The 17,443-nt window shown below is 34.9% G+C and overlaps 1 protein-coding gene and 2 long non-coding RNA genes across 5 annotated transcripts; 1 reads left to right on the forward strand and 2 right to left on the reverse strand.

The window, feature by feature from the left end:
• Window positions 1-2,068: 2,068 nt before the first annotated feature.
• On the forward strand, window positions 2,069-4,546 carry LOC145944416 (uncharacterized). Of its 3 annotated transcripts, none has more exons than XR_014426672.1 (6): window positions 2,069-2,148; window positions 2,631-2,809; window positions 2,932-3,157; window positions 3,237-3,447; window positions 3,527-3,799; window positions 3,942-4,546. It is a non-coding gene; the product is annotated as an uncharacterized LOC145944416 (long non-coding RNA). The 3 variants fall into 3 exon arrangements; XR_014426671.1 differs by having other exon boundaries at window positions 2,631-2,855; window positions 2,932-3,111; window positions 3,942-4,545; XR_014426670.1 differs by having other exon boundaries at window positions 2,932-3,111; window positions 3,942-4,543.
• Window positions 4,547-5,398: 852 nt separating this feature from the next.
• Window positions 5,399-15,323, reverse strand: LOC145944277 (tubulin beta-1 chain). The gene is made up of 2 exons (XM_083052515.1): window positions 15,146-15,323; window positions 5,399-7,053 (listed from the first exon to the last, which is right to left on the reverse strand). Exons 1-2 carry the CDS (start codon window positions 15,200-15,202, stop codon window positions 5,767-5,769), a joined length of 1,344 nt encoding a protein of 447 aa, XP_082908641.1. The 5' UTR covers window positions 15,203-15,323; the 3' UTR covers window positions 5,399-5,766.
• LOC145944278 (uncharacterized) lies at window positions 7,520-12,716 on the reverse strand. Its single transcript, XR_014426646.1, has 2 exons — window positions 10,537-12,716; window positions 7,520-10,120 (listed from the first exon to the last, which is right to left on the reverse strand). It is a non-coding gene; the product is annotated as an uncharacterized LOC145944278 (long non-coding RNA).
• Window positions 15,324-17,443: the final 2,120 nt, after the last annotated feature.

Raw genomic sequence — 17,443 nt, forward strand, 5'->3', positions numbered from 1 at the left:
TTTAATTTTAATTAAAATATTTAATAGTAAAAAAATCTAGTGGTTATGCATTACATAAATAATTATATCTATATATCTCTTAAATATAATACAATGTAGAAATTGTATTTTACACATATATAAATATTTATTATAAATTATTTAAAAAATTATTATATTTATTATTAAATATTCTAAGTATTTGAAAATATAAGATCTAGAATATTTTACATTTATTATTATACAACAATGTCGAGTGTCTCACTGTCGCAATATATGTACATTTTTTTCTGGAATTACGCATTACTTCGCATTACTTCGCATTGATTTACAAGCATAGAACAATAATAACCCAGACAAAATTTAAACGTCTTAAAAGGTAAAAATGATGTTATGATGTTTTTTAAATATATATTTTACTAAATAATATTAAAAAAATTTATGAAATCATTAATATTTGATATTTAATTTGTTCAGATCTAATCTAATTTTATTTGTGTTTTGTGTGTGTTCAAGTTTATATAAAAGAAATTTTTATTAAAAATGGTTTTTTAAATTGATTTTTAAAAATTTCTGAATCTTTTAATCACAAAGTTTAAAAAAAGACTTTTTTTAAACTTATAATTGGGAACACGTAACTTTTTGTTATATCTTTATTATAATATAATATTTTAATTTGTGTTTCAACTAAATATTTGCAATATTAATTTTTAAAAAATATTAATTTTAAATTTTTTGCATAATACATTGGTACTATATGATTTACAATAATATCTCACAAATTTATTTTTCTTAACATTTCTTTTTATCATTCTAATTACATTTTTCTTACTAAATTAAACAGCACTAATATTTAAATATTGTATTTTATTTTTAAAAAAGAATTGACATAATAGTGAAAAGTTAAATAAATTACAAATTATATTTACTCTATCATTGCTCCGCCGTTGCCCGATGCCTCTCCGGGCCTCCTATAATCTCTCTCTTTCCTCGCCGTTCCTTTATGGCACTCATTCGAAACACTTGCACTCGCGTTACTTTTTTTCGTTCGCGACGCCTGGGTTTTAGCTATCACATTTTCGATACGTTTCGGTAAAACGCGAGAATCGCGAGAGCTTATTATTCGCGCGCGAATAAAACCGATGCTCCGTTTTTTCGTGTCGCCGCTTTTTTCAAGGTCCACTTATCGGAGCTTGGCCGATTATTTATATTGTCGAGCGCGTATCGTATTTCGACGACGCCGCGAAAGTATTGTATCACTTTGTTCGGAGCAAAAACTGTCCAGCGGCGGCTCGACACGACTCAAGGAATCAGCTCCTCGATCGAGTTCCAAGAATCGGCCAAGCTTCACGAAACAAAGAAGCACTTTCCAAACACTCACGATTGTCGCGTATTTCGATAATATACGATTAATCTAATATGTACTTCTCGCTAAATATTTCCGACTGGACACCGGTTTTTGCGAGAAAGTTGCAGAGAACAACGTATGACGATATTGAGAAATTGAGAAATATATATAACAATAACAATATGGCGGCGCGATTGTCGTCGCAATCAATCGGTGATTTTTGCGAAAATTTCGAGCCTAGTTTATCGCGTAGCGATACTCCGACACGATGACGCGAAAGTACGACCGGAAACGTGCAAACGCCCGCTTGAAATACGATCGACAAGGCAAAAAACTCCGGAGATTTTCGCGTCGAAAGCGCCCGATAATTCTCGCGATCCGCCCTCGGAAACTCGCGCTCGCGAACTTTCGGCGGCTCGAGTCGGACGAGCTGTGACGTCAGACGTCACGTGATCCTTCGGAGGAACGAACGTGTTGAGCGTGATTCACGGTCGACGCGGTCGACCTCGCGCATTCGATCGGATTTCTACGACAATTAACGACAATTAACGTAAAGACACTAATTTTCACAAACCTCGACGAGCGCGAACGTTGATCGCGAACAACTCGAAAGTGCACCAGATGGCAGCATTTTAGATTGTGTTCGAAAATGTATTCAGCTAGGGCGAAGCGCTCGATTGACCAATCAGGACAAAGAAATTCTCCGTCTCCGATTGGTCGGTTAAATTCTGCACTTTGACGGACGGATTTCTGAACGTAACCCCGAAGTTTCTTTCGATGTAATATGGCGCCGCTTACGAGTCGCTTGAGTTTTTTCAATCGTGAGTAAATTACTTTATTTGTTAATTAGCGTTGCGTGTGTGTGTGTGATATTTGTTGATACTGTATTTATATTAATTGAGATATTCTGTTTGATGAAACGAGAGCATTATTTCATAATTATTACATCAAACGTCTATTATGCTACTCTCATATCGTGTCGATTATTCGTGTAATTGTTGATAATTGTTATTTTCGTGACGCACGTTATAACAAAATCTATTCTTTCGAGCTGTATTTTTTACTGTTCTAAGTAATTTTAATTTCCCCTTATCTCTTCTGTTACATCTCCTTCAGTATATTACTGGTGTAATAATGTAATAATCATCTTAATTAATAATAATCACTTTTTGAACTAAATAAATTATTATTAAGTATAAATAATTAAATAAAAAGCAAAATATTATGTAATTTTACTTTCAATTTTAACTGAAATATTTTTGCATCAATTAGAATAATTAAGAGATCAAATTTTACTTTTCAGGCATTTGTATGGACACAGCAGATTCCATCAGTTCTTTAAACTGAACACAAACCAGCTTCAAGACCTTCCTTGCATACATTTCCAAGATGTTTCAATAGTTTCCACTAGTGCATAATGTATCGTAACAGCAATCTATATATGGTTTTGGAATGACGATCCTGTGGCACTACATAACTCTAGTAAATCCAAAAGCTTTTGAAATACATTTAAAAAGCAAAATATTGTGTAATTTTACTGTCAATTTTAATTGACACATATTTTTGCAACAATTAGAATACTTAGATCAAATTTTACTTTTTAGGCATTTGTATGGACACAGCAGATTCCATCAGTTCTTCAAACTGGATACAAACCAACTTGAAGACACTTCCTTGCATAGATTTGCAAGATGTTCTAATAGTTTCTACTGGTGCATAATATATCGTAACAGCAATCCATATATGGTTTTGGAATGACGATCCTGTGGCACTACATAACTCTAGTAAATTCAAAAGCTTTTAAAACACATTTAAAAAGCAAAATATTGTGTAATTTTACTTTCAATTTTAATTGACAAATATTTTTGCAACAATTAGAATACTTAAAAGATTAAATTTTACTTTTTAGGCATTTGTATGGACACAGCAGATTCCATCAGTTCTTCAAACAGGATACAAACCAGCTTCAAGACATTTCCAAGATGTTTCAATAGTTTCCACTGGTGCATAATACATTGTAACAGCAATTCATATATGGTTTTGAAATGACGATCCTGTGGCACTACATAACTATATAAATCCAAAAGCTTTTAAAACACATTGAAAAAGCAAAATATTGTGTAATTTTACTTTCAATTTTAACTGATAAATACTTTTGCATCAATTAGAATAATTAAGAGATCAAATTTTACTTTTCAGACATTTGTATGGACACAGATTCCATCAGTTCTTCAAACTGGATACAAATCAGTTTTCAAGACACTTGTATACATTTCTAAGTTGTCTCACTAGTTTCTACTGGTGCATTGTAACAGCAGTCCATATATGGTTTTGGAATGATGATGTGGCACTACATAACTAATAAATCTAAAAGCTTTTGAAACACATTTAATAATCAGGCGCATCTGCATTGATCCTTGATCAACCAGGATCAACCAAACATTGACGTGCATAATTCCTCCATCTCAGCAGGTAACTGAATATTACTTATATATCTATGAATTTGCTTCATAATATGATTATTTATCATTCATATAATTAATATGTCCTCGTATTTCTTTTCTCTCCTTATTATTTTCGAACGACATCTCATGGTTTAATCTTTCTTTTGCAGACAAACTTAGAACCAAAGATAATAGCTACTGTCAAACTGATGACTCCAAAACGTTACCGAATCAACAGTCATGATGCACGAAGAACTAGATATGTTTAGCTGTTCTTTAAGGAAGTGACTAACTTCAGGCGAGAAGAGATATTAGTGATGTGAGTGTAAAAAGAGAGAGATCCATCCAAAAATATACATGTCTCTAATTTTAGCTCCGATTTTCTATATGTAGTAGGATGGCTTGGTATATTATGATTGCATTAATTTACTTACCAATATGGATTCCATCTTTTGATCAATACAAAATTAGGAAAATTGTAGGAAAATTGCTCTAATATATATATAATATATATTATATTATAAATTATTGATGATATACTGATGAGAAATTTACGAATATATTATTTGAATAAAATTAGATATCACTAACATATATAGATGTATAATATAAATTTAGATATAGATTAGATAGATAACAGCTAACAATAAGTTCTAAATTTATTTCTGTGCATCTTTCTGTGAATAAAAAAAATTTATGCGATTAATCAATTCTATATTGCTAATTTAAAGAGATTTTGATACATTTCTGTAAAAAAATTAATTGTTGATGGAAAATAAATGTTGATAAGAAAAAATTTAATAAATATCGAAAATCTAACATAGTATTATGTATCTCATTTGAACTAACTTTTCAAGTAAATTGATATATAATTCTATATATTGCTAATTTAGAGATTTTGATATGTATATTTCTGTAAAAAATAAGTTATGTTGTTGAAAAATAAATGTTGACAAGAAAAAATATAATCAATTTCGAAAATCTAAGATCGTATTATGTAACTTAACTTTTCAAATAAATTGATACATGATTCTATATTGCTAATTTAAAGAGATTTTGATATATACTTTTCTGTAAAAAATAAGTTATGTTGATGGAAAATAAATGTTGACAAGAAAAAATATAATCAATTTCGAAAATCTAAGATCGTATTATGTAACTTAACTTTTCAAATAAATTGATATATGATTCTATATTGCTAATTTAAAGAGATTTTGATATATACTTTTCTGTAAAAAATAAGTTATGTTGATGGAAAATAAATGTTGACAAGAAAAAATGTAATAAATATCAAGAATCTAACATCGTATTATGTGTATTGATATTACATTTTTGTAATAATTGCAATGCTCATGTTTATTTAGCATGAATATTATTTAAGTAATAAGTATCGCTTGTAATTTCATATTAAAATTTTTCATATGTATCAAATAACTGTCTAATCAATACTCTCATCTCGTATATTTCATGAAATGTTTATTCACATCTATTTATCACAAGTATAAAATTGCGTATATGACAATAGACGAATATAAATATATAAAGTCTCCGAAAATACAAAACTCAATAGCACTGAAATCTAGAGGTTTGTGTAATAATCAAGAAATAGTGCAAGTGACGACAGATATTCATATGATAATAATTTATTCAAATATGGTAGAGCGGTTCTGCTCTCAGTAATAATACACTGGATGATATAAGGGCGCGCGTATAAATTAATATTTGAAAACAAAGAATATATATATACTTATACAGAAAAACATTCAAAAATAAAAAATTCTTTGAATTGTTGCACTAAGTGCGATAAAGGCAACTGAAAACGCGCGCACCTAGCAAGAATTCGAAATAGAGAAATCTGTAAAAAAAGATACAAAAGAGAAATAACGAGAATAAGCATGGGTGAAGGGTTTTTTGTGTTGCGTTATCGCTCGATTGAGAAGAATAGGGAGGGGTGAAGAGTATCGCTTTCGCTGCGAGTCTTAACGTCTTCTTCTCTTAATTCTCATCGACCTCGGCTTCCTGTTCTTCATCGAACTCTGCGTCCTCGTCCGCGGTAGCCTCCTGGTACTGCTGATACTCGGATACCAAATCGTTCATGTTCGATTCGGCTTCGGTGAATTCCATCTCGTCCATACCCTCGCCAGTGTACCAATGAAGGAAAGCCTTTCTTCTGAACATAGCGGTGAACTGTTCGGAGATGCGCTTGAACAGTTCCTGAATGGCGGTGGAGTTGCCGATAAACGTGGCAGACATCTTAAGACCACGCGGTGGGATGTCACAGACAGCAGTCTTGACGTTGTTCGGGATCCATTCGACAAAGTACGAGCTGTTCTTGTTCTGGATATTGAGCATCTGCTCATCCACCTCCTTCATCGACATCCTACCACGGAAAATAGCGGCAACTGTAAGATACCTGCCATGTCTGGGATCGCACGCGGCCATCATGTTCTTGGCGTCGAACATCTGTTGAGTGAGTTCCGGTACGGAAAGCGCTCTGTACTGTTGGCTACCACGAGACGTAAGGGGTGCGAAGCCAGGCATGAAGAAGTGAAGACGGGGGAAGGGCACCATGTTTACAGCAAGTTTCCTAAGATCGGCGTTCAGCTGTCCAGGGAACCTCAGACAAGTCGTGACGCCGGACATCGTGAGGGAGACGAGATGGTTCAGATCGCCATATGTGGGCGTCGATAATTTCAGGGTGCGGAAGCAGATGTCGTAAAGGGCCTCGTTATCGATGCAGTAGGTTTCGTCGGTATTCTCGACAAGTTGGTGCACGGAAAGAGTGGCGTTGTACGGCTCGACAACCGTGTCGGATACCTTGGGCGACGGCACGACGGAGTACGTATTCATGATTCTATCCGGATACTCCTCGCGGATCTTGGAGATGAGCAAGGTACCCATACCGGAACCAGTACCACCGCCCAAGGAGTGCGTAAGCTGAAATCCCTGCAAACAATCGCAGCTCTCCGCTTCTTTCCTCACGACATCGAGAACCGAGTCCACCAATTCAGCGCCCTCAGTGTAATGGCCCTTTGCCCAGTTGTTGCCGGCACCGCTTTGACCGAACACAAAGTTGTCCGGTCTGAAGATCTGCCCGAATGGTCCCGAGCGTACAGAGTCCATGGTGCCGGGTTCCAAGTCGACGAGAATGGCACGGGGCACGTATTTGCCACCCGATGCCTCATTGTAATATACGTTGATTCTTTCCAGTTGAAGGTCAGAGTCACCGTGATAGGTGCCAGTCGGGTCAATGCCATGTTCGTCACTGATAATCTCCCAAAACTGCAATACAAAGAAACCTTGTAAGAATATTTTTATTAACATAGCAAGCATTATATGCTATCTTGACATATATGTAATTATCGATTAACGTAAATTAGCGAATTCTATATATGTATAACAGGGTATATCTACTCAAATCTTTAAAAATGCTCTGATCTTCCAGGTATTTTCGTTTAAAATTCCAGGTAAAATAAGAAAAGTATAGATGCAGCTTTTTAAAATATTTTTCTAGCATTTTATATTGGATTTATTAATTGTAAAATTAATTTTTGGACAATAACAAAGTGCAATATATCACTACGCTAAAGATGTAAAATAAAAATATAAAATAAGAATATAAAATAAAAAATAATTTATTATAAACGTCTTAAGAAGTACTCTTGAATTTATTTAAAAAAATATTTAAAAATTAAACAATTTTCTAAAAAAAAAAAAAAACTTGCATAAGACTGTCTTAATACTGAAAAGAAATCATCAATAAAAATCACATGAGATTTTAATAAAAACTTAAATACAATTACAAAGATATATTTTTGAAGTGCTAAATAAAAATAAAATTATCACACACAATTTTTGATAAAAATCCCTGAGTCTCAATAAAATTTCATGAGAATTCTCGAACTTTTAAAGTTAAAAAGATCCCTGATCTCCTGTTTTTCCAGAGAATGGACACTCTGAATAAACTAGAAAAATTTAAATAAAATATATTTGCTTCTCATGTTAATATATTAAGATATTCAAGTTTTTTTTTAAATTTTATCCATTGTAATTTTCAAGCTTCAAAGAGGCTCAATCGCGAGATGTTCGATTAAGGAAATACATGCGCATATCGCGCATATTCCCTTCGTTTAGCAAGTATTATCCGTGCCGGAACCAATCGGCGCTACCTCAAAAATTAGATACGCGTTCCGACTCTCGCATCATCATCCGCGCGCATGCGCACAAGAGAAGGAAGTTTTGCGCACCGCAATGTTTTCTCTCTCCGCAATTATCCTCGCATCCGTTTCCAGCCTTCCATTGTATCAAGCGTTAACGGAGCCGGTTCAACGACCTTCCGCGGCGAATAACTCGCGTGTAATTAATCGTAATACATCCGAGAAGTCTGCACACAGTGAAATATATGTTCCTTTTTTTTTTTCTCTTTCTCTCTCTCTCTCTCTCTCTCTTTAAAAAGCGAGCTCCCGATCGAACTGCCCGAGCGATAATAGGGACTAATTAGCCCGGTAATAACCGTAAACGTAGATTCGTTTGCATCTATCGGAGCCGGTTGGTCGATCGACACGTCGAAGAAGCTCATCGCGATGCGACGATTACTTGTACCATGTAATCTTTGCGGAAGCGCTTGTTTCGCCACGGTAATTGCGCGTAATCGCTCGTTTTCATGCTGAAATATCAATCGTAACATGTCTCAATTTATAATAAAGTGTTGCAATAAAGATTTCTTCATTTAAATTGAATTTATATTTATACAGACCCTTACAACAATTTAATAATAATTAATTGATACAGTATAAGATATCTCTCGACGTCGTCAAAAAACGTAATCTGCTCACAATCAGAAGTAATTTTTAAAATGCAGAGAGATATACATTGGTTAATTGAGAAATTAATATTAGTAAAGAATACTTTAAAAGAAAATTAATTAATAAAAATTAATTAAATTAAGGTTCCTGGCTCCTCTCATCGACCATGTTGGAATTGTGACGTCAGAGGCGAGAAAACACGCTAAAAATTCTTAAATGCTATTTCGAAATAAAACGATATTTCGATGAAATAGCACTTCAGATGGCTTTAGCACACTCTTAAAATATCTCGAAAATTATCCCTTTCCCTTTATAATCAATCAACAGCTGTAAAATGACTGTAATATGAGGCCCAGTCCGTCTGGTCTTTGCACATGCGCAGTTATTTCTGCATGACAAAGTCTGATATCACATATCACGATCATTTTACGGTTATCGATTGATTGACAAGGGAAAAGAACAGTTCTCGAGGTATTTTAAAAGTGTGCTAAAGCCATCTGAAGTAGTGCTTCATCGAAATATCTTTTCATTTAAAAATGGCATTTAGAAATTTTCAGCGTGTACTTTCTCGCCTCTGACGTCACAATCTAACATGGTCGCGGCGAGGACCCAGAAGCCTTAAAATAATTAAATTAAATTAAATTAATAAAAAATAAAATATTAATAAATAATAAAGAATAAAAAATATTTTAAATTGAATATTAATAAAAAAAATAATTAATATTGATTTCAAGTCAAAAATTAAATGCGAAGAGGCGATTACGAGGATTTCCATGTGCGAAGGAGAGAAGAAACTGGGCGTATCTGCTTGTAGCTTCATATTTGCAAACAAAAGGGAACGCTAATTACGAAATCGCCGCGTGCGGTCCCCGATGTACATATATCTCCTCTCTATTCCATCCCGGTAACATGGTTCAAAGACCCCGTGGTATATTTCTGGAAATCGACGTGCGAATGAGGCACGCGTGGATCTTTAAGTACAAAGGCGTGTAGAGATAACGGATGGGACTAGACCAGCGTAATTATATCGCCTTAACAGCTCAAGTACAATGTAATCTTATCGTAGGTCCGGGAATACACCTTTCATCGCGCGACTATAACGGAAAGACGTATGACAAGGTACTAAATTATACGTTACTCGACTCGTCTCTTGAAATCTCACAATAGAGACGGCGCTTTATTACGGAAATCTGCAGTTTCTAACAATTTGTCCATGTCCAATTATTAAAACGCGCGCGTGCGATAAAAGACGGAAGAGATTTCATTTTGTTCCCGTTTGCAATTCTAATTAAGCGTGCACTTATATATTATAATAATTTTACTAAATTATACTTTATTAAAAAAAGGGTATATATCATGATCCGATTAAAAAAATCAAATAATCACTCAAATTTGTTATCGCTGTCGGTGAGACTTCTTTCCATTTCGCGCCAAACTTTTTCTTTCTCCTCGCGAGAAGATATCATCGATTAATCTCCAGAGGTCCATATACGACACGCGTGAAAGTCACCGTAAAACCGTCAAGTCCGCCTACCATTTGATACCTACGTCCCACGTGAAAACGATGGGTGTATTTAAGCGGTGACCATATATGAGCATCATCGTCGACGAAAGCTAAGAGATCTCGCCCAACCCTATCTCTTTCCCTCCCCCTTTTCCACTCAGCAGTCTGAGCTGCGATATATGTATATATATGTTACAAATGAGTCACCAATGTCACTGCTATATATAGAGATGATGACCGTAAAACCACGATACGGCCGTGCAATTAACATTAAGCGGCGATCGCACGATTATGCACCGATTCGTTTGCCCTCATTTTACTCCCCCCCCCCCCTCCCTCACTCTCTCGCCGATTTCTCTCAAGTCAAGGCTCATTCAGACAGGACGCGTCAAGCGTCAAGCAGCGAGCAGCAACCAATAAGCGAGGCAATATTTTTTACGCCATTGCTAATATTACCTCGCTTATTGGTTGTTGAATGGTTGCTGCTCGCTGCTTGACGCTTGACGCGTCCTGTCTGAATGAGCCTTCAGTCTTTGTTGAAATTTTCGCGTCTTTTTCTCTTTTTCTCGCTTTTTCCCAGATGACACATACCGGCAGATTGCTATCGGAAGCAGCGAAAAATGGCATTGTTATTCTAAATGCACATACGCCGCGTATGCGACGTTGCACTTAAGTTAAGCGTTGCATAACCGCCAAGCGGACATAGATGCAATTGGCCTATGAGCGATTCCGAGAGTCCCTTTAATGAATCATCATTTGACAGAAGAGATGTGTAGTCAGAAAAGTCATTATTTAGACTGTCTAAAAAAAAAAAAATGTATCTGTGACGAGAAAAAAAATATTAATTAGACAATCTAGAAAAATTAACAACCATTGCTAAAAATAAAATTAATTAAAAAAAGACTATACCGTTTTTAACTTTTACTTTTCTCATTATTATATACGAATTATATGTCAGAAATATTTTCTTTTTCTTTTTCGAGGATTCAAATATTGAGATGCGCTCATACATTATAACGCAAGCTGCTGATAACAGCCTTTAAATGCGATAAGACAATCTGACTTTTAATATAGGAAATGAGAGCTGTTAGAGGGATCGTTATGAAATGCACGATGATCCTATAGATAGCAGTTGATTGCAATGGCAACATAGTATAGTTATTAGAGATAGAACAATGTGTTAACATTTTTTCAACAAAATTTAAATATATATGAAAAATTAATCCCATCTCATAAAAAATGTATTCGCATAAATATACAAATGCTTGCACTGGTAAATGAAAATAATTGCCTACAATTGTTAATTAAGCATCCTGTTTCAATATAAATATGTGGAATATTTTTTTAATTAATTAAAATTAGTAATTAACGCGATATAAATAGAACATGAAGCTTCGAAAATGAAGAATGCAGATTGCCCGCACTGACTGGAAAATAGATCTTACTCATAAATTCCTCCTGCTAACGAGCCAGATCTTGAAATAGCGATATTACTCTATATGAAAAGTATTTAAGACTGATAACATATATCGCAATATTATACTTAACGATCAATAAAATTTCTATGCTAAAATAAAGTTTGGCATTTACGCCTCAACAAATCGATAAAAAAATATAATTTTTAAACGACTTTATAGTTCATTAAAATTCATCTCTCTCCATCCTTAAGGCTCCTGGGTGCTCACCGCGGCCATATTGGATTGTGACGTCAGAAGCGAGAAAGCACACGCTGAAAATTCTTAGATGCCATTTTTTAATGAAAAGATATTTCGATTAAACAGCACTTCAGATAGCTTTAGCACACTTTTAAAAAACCCCGAAAACTATCCTTCTCCCTTTATAATCAATTAACAGCTGTAAAATGATCGAGATATCAGACTTTGACATGCGGAATGACTGCGCATGTGCAAAGACCAGACGGACTGGGCTTCATATTACATTTTACAGCTGTTGATTGATTATAAAGGGGAAACGATAGTTTTCGGGGTTTTTTAAGAGTGTGCTAAAGCCATCTGAAGTGCTGTTTCATCGAAATATATTTTTATTTCGAAATGGCATCTAAGAAATTTTAGCGTGTTTTCTCGCCTCTGACGTCACGATTTCGACATGGTCAACAAGGAGCCAGGAGCCTTAAATTTCAAAATTAATATAAATATATAAATATAAATTAATATAAATATTAATATAAAAAAATATAAATCGTGCAAAATAGAATAATCGTCATCGAGCCGCAACGGTAAACAAAATTCAGCCTTACGAGACCGAGCACGATCGATACACCTGGCTATATCCAGAGAGAGGGTCGACAACGAGCGAAACGGTTCGAAACGGACCGAGGTGATGCGAAGGAAAATGGCGAGAGGATATCGCAGTCTTCCTTTATTTGGGAACGCGATGCCGCGCTACGCGAGACTCGGTGTCCTTGGACTCAAAGGCGTCGCTGAATGAACATTCGAATAATTGTTACACAACGAGTTCGTCTACTAGAATGTATTTACAACTTGCATTATAGCTTTATATCCTTAAAAAAAAAAAAAAAATACTCCATTAATCGCCATATTTTTCAATATTTTTTAGTTAGAGATATTACATCTTAAGCAAATTTAAAATATATGAAGAATAATCCTATATATTAATATATTATCCTATATCTTATTCTATATAAATCCTAATATTTTTAATTGTACTTTTTTTCAAAATATATATATATATATATATTTTAATTTATATTTATTTTATTTTAATATATCTTTTAATTATAATAGATAGCTCTGTTAATGTATTTTGATAAATAAAATGTATGTCTATATTACTAAATTTAAATTTATTATAAAATTTAAAATAACAAAAACCTTGTTTTGGCATAAACGATTTTTAAAATGTTATTTACGTTTTATCAGATTATACCCTTCCTTAGAGATGATAATTCAGTTATCGATATCACAAACAATTTTTAGATAAGATGAAAATAAATGAATGCATCATACAAAATTAATCACAACAGTGCAGAAGTTACAATTTCTTATAAAAAAAATTATCTCGTCAATACTTATTATTATAACAATTGTAAGGTCGTTATTATTTTAACAAAAATTTTCTATAAAATATTTTAAATAAAAAAAAATAATTTTTTATGTTATGTTAATATGACGTCAAATTAATTAGTTCGAGAAACGGACATTGACTTGGCGTCAGCAGCCTTAAAAATTACAGGAGCATGACGGCGAATGTTGATCAGTTTCTCTCCTCCCGCGATCTTTACCATTTTCATGCAATCTTGTAAATTATTCAAATAGACTATTCGAGTAGGAATAGCGTCTTATAAGAAAAAAATCTTTCAAGTTTTATATTACCCTATAAAAATAAAAACAAAATGCGCTTATTATATGATTAAAATTTTTAACATTTTGTTCTAAGCTAAACAATTTTTCTTGCCTTTTTTTATACATAATAATATTTTTTTAATAAAAATAATTGCAATTTCAAAATTATTTACACAATTATATATCGAATTATTAATACAACTCTCATATTTCTTCAAATGTATTTTTCTAGTTTTTCATACGTAACGATAATAGCAATCGTGTACATCGATGAATTAATAAATAATAAAATAAAAAAAATAAATAATAAAAAATATAAAATAAAAAAAAAATGTCGATATACAAAAATTTGTTTAAATGTCGATTCGTACGATTAACGAGACAGACTCGTCATAACACATGATTCGCCAGCCGCGTCCCTTACGGCGTCGTATAAAAATTTTAAAATACCGCCATTATGCGACGAACGCGTAGCCGTTAGAGCGATCGCGACGGTACAGGAATTCCATCTGCTTTAAGGGACGTGCACACCGAACACATTTTACGCGTTCGTTTCCGCAATTATTTAATCAAATATTCAAGAAAATTTCATCAACCTCGATCGCGTAATAACATTTTGTCCGATTAAAATTATGCAAGATAACTATTAATATATTTTACATCAATAATCGGCGTTGGTTATTTGTCGCTCGGTGTGTATTCATCTTTAACGATATGCAAGTGTAGTGACGCGAGACAGAGAGAGAGAGACAGAGAGAGAGAAAAAGAGAGAGAAAAAGAGAGAGAGAAAAAGAGAGAGAGAGAGAGAAAAAGAGAGAGAGAGAGAGAGAAAGAGAGAGAGAAAAAGAGAGAGAGAGAAAGAGAGAGAGAGAGAGAGAGAGAGAGAGAGAGAGAGAGAGAGAGAGAGAGAGAGAGAGAGAGAGAGAGAGAGAGAGAGAGAGAGAGAGAGAGAAATGTTGTGATGAAAGATAAACAGGAAAAATACGACGATTCATTATTCGCGGTAATATCCAGTATATTAAATACAATGAATTAGAATGTGTAAAGTCAAACGACGTGGGACAAGAGAGAGAGCGCGAAGAGAGAGAAATGCGCGCGCAGCCGGTCGATATCGCCGAGTAAAACCGATGATCTCTTGTCGCCAAGAGAGATATGCCACACCCAGAGATCCTGATATTCCGAATGACAGATAATTTCGGCGACTCTCGCCAATTATTCCGCCTGGTTCGCGTATTTTCTGCCCTGTATCGGCGAAAGTAGACGCGGAGGTAGACAGAATATTACGACGAGGAAGGCAAAAAAACAACACGGCGCAGAGGGAAGATGGCCGACTAGAACGCGGCGGTACGGCAAAAGAAAAAGGATAGAGGGGAAAAAAATCCGTTAGAAGCTTGTGCGTGCCGGCCGGCCGGCGAGCTCTTGTCGCCATGACAGGTCTTCGACCGCTGAGCGGGCGAGGCTCCAAGCCTCGTTATGTTTCCTCGGAATATATTCCTCGTCCCGAAATCGCGAATCTACAAAGAACCCGACCGATTTCACGTACGCCGTACGCCTCGTTTTTCGTGAAACAAAACACTTCCGAGGATTACGTCACGCTCTCTCTGCATCTTGAGATAATCTCGCGAAATTTTAGACGAGGACAAACGAGGGGGAAACAAAAGGAATTCTCCCGGTCGGATTAATTAACCATCCTACCTCGCGAACAAAGGAACACGTGTATTTGCTTCTCGTCTTTTATTTACCTTCGCTCCAATTTGGTTACCGCACTGGCCGGCCTGGATGTGGACGATTTCCCTCATGTTGCTTCTTATCGACGGTGATTTCTCAATAGAGGATATACCCTGGGTACGATCGAACTGACTCGACGATCACAGACCAACGCGTCGCGAGAGTCCAAAGACGAGTATGCAGCGGTTGCGGTGTCCGTTACAGATTTTCAAGCCTCGCGAGTGGCGGGGAGAAGGGTGGGGAGGGAGTGGGCGCGAGCGGGCCGTAGGGGGGCGCGTGCGTTGCGCGCAGCTGATTGGCGGAGCCGCCGACCGACGCGACACGCCGCCGTTGCCAACTGCGCGTCGACTTCTGCGCCTGCGCGCGAGCCTCGCGTGCCGCCGAGACGGCTTCGATTTGTCGAATTTCAAGAGGAACCGCTACGACGCCAGACGGCAGGCTCGGTGCGAAGTCGTCCGGGACCCCGTACCACGATTTTTTCCATCGACGAGGTATTCTCGCTGGTTGTTTACTATGGATATAAATCGCTGATGCGACGAAGATTGAATACAAAAGTATTTTGATTTTGTTGAAAATGTATTTCCATTTTATTCTTCCTTTTTATTAAGCAACAGTAATGTTTAATGTTATGTTGCGTTAATGATGCCTCGTGATAAATGCGAGATGGAAAATTTGTGTCTACTTTTCTAATGATTGAATAATGATCGTTCTAGTAATGTGTGTGTGTGTGTGTGTGTGTGTGTGTGTTTCTCTCCTTTTTCTCTCTCTCTCTCTCTCTCTCTCTCTCTCTCTCTCTCTCTCTCTCTTTCTCTTTCTCATCTATACAATAAAGTCTTTCATTGATCATAGTTCTCGACAAACACGCTCCACCAACGCAAATTTCAGATATGTGATCATTCTGCAAAACCTTATTCGTTTATTTATACGTAGTTTCGATAATAAAAAACCATCAAATTTTTCATGACATTTAAACCATTTTTTTATATCGTCAATTACGGAATAAAAAAAATTTTTATTAATTCTTTGAATAAATAATAGATTAGAAAAGATTATAAAAAAAAAGTAATTGATAATTGAAAAATTATGTGGAAATATAATAGTTTTATTGCTATATGTTCTTCATATTAAAATTTTTATACAATTTAACAAAGTTATCACTAAAATTTGTACAGTTTGTTGTATTTTATGTTTGCAAATGTGTGTACAACTTATTTTTAAATCTTGCATTAAATAATATATAATTTACGATATTCCAAATTCATAAAAAAAAAATTCCCCAAAAAATGACAAAGAAAATTTACATATAACGTCACGAAGATTAAACTTATCTAATTTTGACCGTTAGTTTTAAATTCTGGAGCCCTAGATATCCCGAAAGGGCACCGGTCCTGACTGACAAATGTAGGTGAAGCTAGGTTTCTCCATCTAAAGGGAGATCTATCAAGAGAAACAACTGTCTGAATTTCGGTCGAATATTATTAATGCGAGAGCCGCGTGATCGTTGACACAAGACGTCTATAATTTTGCCTCACACAGCGCGAGAAACGATTGTTCCAGACATGCCGTTGACATTTCGTTACGCCGAGGTTTCCGGACGTGCATCTCTCGCGAGATGCGCGCGTTTACAAGCGTATATCGATTCGCAGGCGTGGCCTGCAAACTGCACGAATGCAGATGCAGATGCGAATGTTCTCCACGGACGCTTCGATTCGTGACTCTTCTCAAGACAAGTGACATTTATGTTAGAAGCTCTAGATTTCGATTTACACTTTAAATTTTAAATCATATATAGTTCAGTTGTCTCCTGTCATATACATATATATATATCTATCCCTAAAGATTCTCTTAAAAGACAAAAAATGTAACTATGATTAAAAAGTTACACGATAGCGAAAAGATATTAATATTATTATACCCTTTAATAATAACTAATCTTCATTGAATAATTTTTTGATTCTTTTAGAATAATTTTAACGTGTTTTGCGTACTTTGAATACTTTATAGAACACATAAATTATTATAATTATTATATATTATTTAAAAAATGTATAATATATATGAGAGACGGGGGGGGGGGAGGACCATATAGTAAAGTATTAAATTTATATATTTTTCTATATTTGTATATTATTATATTTTTATATGGTCATGTATATACATATACATATATATCGGTTGTATGGATAGCACGAGAAATTTACAGTTAAAAGTATCTTTTCTTCGCGAAGATGCAGATTTGTTGGGAAGCAGTATTGTATTCGTTCACGGTTACATTTATGTGATATTACATTATCTTAACGGCAATTTCCTGT

Source organism: Prenolepis imparis, unplaced genomic scaffold, assembly GCF_030444845.1.
Source record: "Prenolepis imparis isolate NDT839.2.m4 unplaced genomic scaffold, iyPreImpa1.0 SCAF_13, whole genome shotgun sequence".
NCBI classification, from domain to species: domain Eukaryota; kingdom Metazoa; phylum Arthropoda; class Insecta; order Hymenoptera; family Formicidae; genus Prenolepis; species Prenolepis imparis.

Excerpts from the sequence above, each read along its gene's own strand:
- LOC145944277 (XM_083052515.1), bottom strand. The coding sequence starts at position 15,202 with ATGAGGGAAATCGTCCACATCCAGGCCGGCCAGTGCGGTAACCAAATT. Across the intron at positions 7,054-15,145 it reads GTAACCAAATTGGAGCGAAG|TTTTGGGAGATTATCAGTGA; the intron begins GTAAATAAAAGA and ends TTTGTATTGCAG.